At 41.2% G+C, this 6,206-nt stretch overlaps 1 protein-coding gene across 1 annotated transcript in view; it reads left to right on the top strand.

The window, feature by feature from the left end:
- The window catches only part of CREBBP (CREB binding protein), a 190,440-nt gene extending 187,000 nt beyond the window's left edge, over positions 1 to 3,440 (top strand). Inside the window, exon 32 of the mRNA XM_014524970.1 lies at positions 1 to 3,440. This exon is cut by the window's left edge and continues 945 nt beyond it. Within this exon, the coding sequence (XP_014380456.1) occupies positions 1 to 1,197 (1,197 nt within the window). The 3' untranslated portion in view covers positions 1,198 to 3,440.
- Positions 3,441 to 6,206: the final 2,766 nt, after the last annotated feature.

Below are 6,206 nucleotides of genomic sequence, written 5' to 3'. Positions count from 1 at the left end.
TTAATGTCAATGCCAACACAGCAAACAGTAGCTGGGCCAAGAATGCCAGGTGTGCAGCAACCACCCCGCAGCATCCCGCCGAATGCACTTCAGGATTTGCTGCGGACCTTGAAATCCCCCAGCTCTCCGCAGCAGCAGCAGCAGGTTCTAAATATCCTCAAATCTAACCCCCAGCTTATGGCAGCTTTTATAAAGCAAAGAACAGCCAAATACGTGGCTAACCAGCCTGGGATGCAGCCACAAGCAGGCATACAGCCTCAGCCTGGGATGCAGCAGCCTCAGCCTGGGATGCAGCAGCCAAGTATGCACACTCAACCTGGTTTGCAGAACATGAACGCAATGCAAGCAGGAGTCCAGAGACCGAGTGTTCCACCTCAGCAGCAAGGGATAGGAGGCATGAACCCCCAGGGACAAACGATAAATATTATGAACCCTGGACACAATCCCAGCATGGCAAATATGAGTCCTCAGTACAGAGAGATGCTGAGGAGGCAGTTACTGCAGCAGCAGCAGCAACAACAAGGAGGTGCAGGCATGGCAGGAGGGATGGCAGGTCATAATCAGTTCCAGCAACCTCAAGGACCAGGAGGTTACCCTCAAGCCATGCAACAGCAACGGATGCAGCAGCATATATCAATACAGGGGGGGTCCATGGGACAGATGGCTCAGATGGGACAGCTCAGTCAGATGGGCCAACCTGGCATGGGGGCAGATGGCACCCCCAACATTCAGCAAGCACTGCAGCAAAGAATTCTGCAACAGCAACAGATGAAACAACAAATAGGGTCCCCAGGCCAGCCTAATCCCATGAGCCCACAGCAGCATATGCTCTCAGGACAACCACAAGCATCTCATCTCCCTGGCCAGCAGATGGCCACATCCCTCAGCAGCCAGGTGCGGTCTCCAGCACCTGTTCAGTCTCCCCGTCCCCAGTCCCAGCCACCACATTCCAGCCCGTCACCAAGAATACAGCCCCAACCTTCACCTCATCATGTTTCTCCCCAGACTGGTTCCCCCCACCCAGGACTTGCAGTTACTATGGCTAGCTCCATGGATCAGGGACACTTGGGCAACCCGGAACAGAGTGCAATGCTTCCACAACTAAACACCCCAAACAGGAGTGCATTGTCTAATGAATTGTCTTTGGTTGGTGATACCACAGGAGACACGCTAGAAAAGTTTGTGGAGGGTTTGTAGCATTATGGGAGCATCACTTTTTTCCTGTCTTGTTCTTGGACATTTTGTACTGAAAATTCAGACATCTGGGTTGTTTTGAATCCTAGATGGAACTGCTACTTCCTACAAGTGGAAGAACGAATTGCTGTTTAAAAAAAGAAACCAATACAAAGAATATATTTTTTGTTAAAGCCAGGCGGTTAAAATATCTGGTCTCTTTTGTGGGGTTTGTTTGGTTTTTTTTGGTTTTTTTTTTTTTTTTTTTTTTTTGTTGTTGCTGTTGACTCGTACCTTTTTTTTAATGGGGAAAACATGTTCATTATATTCATATTTTTTATTTGTATTTTCAAGACTTAAAACATTTGCATTTAAAAGAAGAAAAATAATATTCAGAAACTGTTTCCTGAAATAATGCAACATCATAATGTATCCTGATAACTTTGACATGTTGCAGGAAGATTTTTTTCTATAGTGAATTCTGCAGGCATTTGAAGTATTACCCCTGGAAAATAGGAATGGACTCTTGCACACACAAACACCCATTGGCTAATGCCAAAATCCTTGTCTTGCAGATGTAGAAATTGTTGCTTTGTTTCTCAGATAAAACTGGTTTTAGATTAAAAAAATAGGGATGATCACTCTTAGACCGTGCTGATTTTAATAGAAAAGAAGCATTCTTTTCTTTCTTTCTTCTATGTGAAACTTGAAATGAGGAAAAGCAATTCTAGTGTAAATCATGCAAGCTCTATAATTACTATAAATAAGAAAATCCAAGAAGATCCAATCACTGTATAGAATGGTTAAAAAAAAAAACTCATTTCTTACTTATAATATCATATTGTTAAATAAACTGTGTGCAACAGACAAAAAGGGTGGTCCTTCTTGAATTCATGTATATGGTATTAACACTTAGTGTTTGGGGTTTTTTGTTATGAAAATGCTGTTTTCAACATTGTATTTGGACTATGCATGTCTTTTTCCATTGTATATAAAGTATTGCTTAAAATTGATATAAATTACTGAAGTTTTTAACATGTATTCTGTTCTTTAAAATCCATGTAAGAATGTTTAAGGTTTTTATTTATTTATATATTTTTTGGATCATGTTCTTTGTAAGACATGGCTATGAATATTCACGCATTACACAGAAGCAGCCAGTGGCATTGATAGGAGTGGCACGATACATACATGGAGTACTTGTAGGTAGCATGTCTGTTTTACAATACCCCTTAGATCATTTCCTTTATGGGGAGGGGAGAGACAGTAATGTTTCCCATTCATTCAATACATGTAGGCATTCATCCATAAGGGTTAACTGGAATAAATTATTAACAGCTGTTGCTTTTCTTTAAAAAGTCATTGAATTTAGAGAAGGATCACCATTGAACAAAAAGATAGGAAGTACTGAGTTAATTCTGGGCTAATTTATTTAGTCTATAGTAAAATATGAACCTATTGACTTTTAACACTATTTTTCTGCTGTTAACTCGGAGTCTAGATTTGAGGGTTTTCTGTGGAATAAAAAATAACAAATCACGTACCTGTTCCCTTTTAATAACCTGTCACCTTTCCTGGATGCTCACCCCATAATACATTGTTTTGTTTGATTTAAAACCTGAGGAAACTCTCCAAGTTTAGGTGAAAACTAATCCTACGATTAGCTTCATATTCCACCACTTTAAATTTTAGTCTAATAGATTATGAACCTTAGATGGGATTTGCAGCAAATCCAGAAAAAATCCCCAACCTGTGGTCTGATGTTGCTCCAGTTGGGAGCTCTTGGCTTGCTTGGTTTTCTACATAGTTTAGTGCTTCCTCCAGTATTACATTTTTTTTTTTTTATTGGAACAGTGTTTAAGGAGGGAGGGGGGAGAAGCAAGTATTTTAACTTCTGAAAGAATTTTTAGCCCCATACTGTGAAAATAGTGGTGCATCATAGCACTGCTTAATGTTTTTAAATTTTGGAGGAGGGTCTCTGCTTAAATTGCTTTTGTAAATCTAAACTGTTGTACCTACATCACCATCTTTGGATTCATCTGCCCATGCAACCATCTTCAGCAATCAAGTTGTCAAAATTCTGGGCTTGAGTGGGATCAGTGAATACTAACCCAAGCTCCTCCAAAGGAAATTGCTGTAAAAAAGGATGGAAAGCCCTGATGCCGTGTCTCATGCTGTATACTTATAAGAGGAAAAATACTATATTTGTGATCAAAAAGAGGAAACTTGAAATGTGCTGGTATTTCTAATAAAAGCTGGTAAAATTGCTTGGATTGTAGGATGGTTCCAATTGGCTAGTGCCCATTAGGATCAGTTGAGTCTAATGCGCAAGGTGTAGATGACTGCATGGAATCCTGCTAATTTATCTATAATAATGTTTTGTTTAAAATAGCATGCTAATGCTCCTACAGTTGAATAAGCTAAGCCTTACTTGTGGAGCCTAGGGAGATGGGACTGCTTTCATGTTAGAGTTTATACTGTTCCAGCTATGGAGAAAAAGCAAGGAAGACCTGACTGGCAACAGCAGAATACTTGAAGGCATAATTTGGTTCTGAAATTCTTGTTTGAATGAATAGATCAACACCTAAGTGTGGCATGAGGAAGAGGTCTAGACTGCCAGCCTGCCCAGAATCCCGTATGTTTGGTTGCAGGCCCTCAGTTTCTTCACTGCAGCCAGGCCAAATTCTGAGGTGTTTCTCTGGTAGTTTCAAATTTAGACATCGACTATGGTATGTAGTCCTTTTCAGCAGTAGATTTCAAAGTGTTTTGGAGCAGTGGGGATTTTGGTGATGGAGAAACCAGTTTGCAGAGGTGTGAAGTCGCATGGGACTATGACAGCTGGGATTACTACCTGAATCTCCCAGCACCCACTCTTGCACATACTATCTATTGCATGGAAATTAAAAAATAATAATAGCCCAATTGCTGCAGCCTTCCTCATGCTTATTTTAATTTTAAATTCAGTAGAAGTTTTTGGTTTTGGAATGGCTTTGACTTGTTTCAAGTACCACATCTATTTGGTCACTGGAGATAAAGCTTTCACAGTACAGTGATTCAGGATATCTAGAACTTTTGATGTCTCAGAAGACCTAGAAAGCAGGCTTGGGGATTTAGGCACTGTTTGGGAATTTAGGTGGTGAAGGCCTTTATCTCTGGAGATGGGATGCATTTCCATATTCCCAGTTATGGGTAGGGATTACTTTAATTTTTGAGGGAGAAGGGCCTTGCATTCTGAATTGTCCACTGCAGCAACTGGGTCCCCTTTCCACCATTCCATTAAGGATAGATGAGCATAATAAAATCAGCACAGGAGTAGGTAGCATTGTTAACACAAGCAGTTGCCATGATTCAGCATCCAGCAGGACAAGTGAGCACAGCTACAGATTTGATTCTGTAGGCATTCAGAAACAGCTCTGCACAGGTTCATATCTAGGTTGCCAAGAAAACCTTCCAAAACCAAACTAAAAATCCAACATTTGTTTTAATGGAATTTGCTACCAACAGTAGCAAAACAGCAGTGAAGGCAGATTTCTGTGGCTGATCTGAGTCAGGCAGCCCCCTGCACCAGTGTTTCTCAGCCTGTGGTACACGTACCCCTGGGGGTACGCAAGACATGGGAAGGAGGTATGCAGGTGCCACGTTTTGAGTTTGACCCGTCCCCCAGCTCGGCGGTTTGGAAGCGTCTTTGCCTGTTTGGGCCAGAAGTTCTGGCCACTGCCGTGTCCAGTCCAGGGTTTTCACTCCCCAGTGTCAGTGTGCCAGGGGCCAGGGAGGGGGCCCTGTGCAGGCTGCTTTGCCTCGGGCCATGGTCCATGAGGAAAAAGTGGGACTCAGCTCACAGCAGCAAAACCAGAAGTGCCACTGGGACTTCCGGTTTCGCTTTTGCTGCATCGATTGGCAGGTGGTATGGAAGGTACCAAATGGTGAGAACCAGTAAACTGCATCACACAGTCTGATGGCACAAAGTAAGAGAGTTTTAATTTAGCAATTTCCTTTTCAGTTCTGTCTACCCCTACTCTGAAATATTAGTTTGAAAACAACATGTTCAAATGATCAAATTGAATCCAGGCTAAATACACAATAGCTGAAAATGCCTGCATTTGATCTGATGCAACTTGTATGTATTACATGCAAGTGAATCGAGATGGATGCATGAGAAAAAGTTCTTAAAGAGTGGCAGTTAGAATACAAGAGCTTGAAACATAGAATGCAACAGTGTATTAAACCAGTGCCCTGTACTACTCTAGGGTGGATTACAGACAGTAGACAAGACTGCTCAATTAGCTTGCCCATGCATTTTTCTTCTAGAGGGTAATTTTTGGAAGCTTCTACTTTTCCAAACTTCCCTTTTTGGCTTGTACTTTTCAGCACCCTTGCTTTGTCAGAATGCATTTTTTCTGGAAGTTACTGAGGACTCGAGCCTTTTAGTAATGCTCTCAGAAGAGGGAACAAATAGTTCCCCTACCAAAAAAAACTGCAATTGATTTTTGGAAGCTCTAATGTCAGCTGGAGCTGATGGACAGCCAGTTTGAACATAGATGTATTTCACTTGTTCATGTGCCTTTATTGGTGTGAAAAACCTAGTTTTGATTTATTCAGCTTGTGTGCTTGCTCTGCACATGTGCACTGTTTGTTAAGGAATAAAAGAATGTGCACTGTTTCACTGACATTTCTGAAGTATATGTAGTTTTCCACTGAGTAAGTGTTTGTTCTCCATTAACCTTACACATCCACATAAGAGTTGAGTAGAATTTCAGCTTTAGTTCGTGGAAGCTAGTAGGCTATAGTTATGAAAGTGCATATCCCATGTGGCTGGCTACTGAAGTATTTTGTCTCTTCTATTGTGCGGAAAAGCATGTGCAAAATGATGCTGAGTCTCTCTCTCCTTTCATTGAATACATCACACTCAGTACTGACTGCTTTTTTGCATTGTAACAAGGGTGTATAATGGATTTTTTCTTAAGCATTCTATATAAATACCAATATAGTTCAAGAATGTGAAAGGTGCAAAGCACGAAGTGAATGCCAAACAT

Source organism: Alligator sinensis, unplaced genomic scaffold (genome assembly GCF_000455745.1).
Source record: "Alligator sinensis unplaced genomic scaffold, ASM45574v1 scaffold1416_1, whole genome shotgun sequence".
Lineage (NCBI taxonomy): Eukaryota > Metazoa > Chordata > Crocodylia > Alligatoridae > Alligator > Alligator sinensis.
The sequence above is the reverse complement of the archived record's forward strand: the minus strand, read 5'-3'. Positions and strand labels throughout refer to the sequence as shown.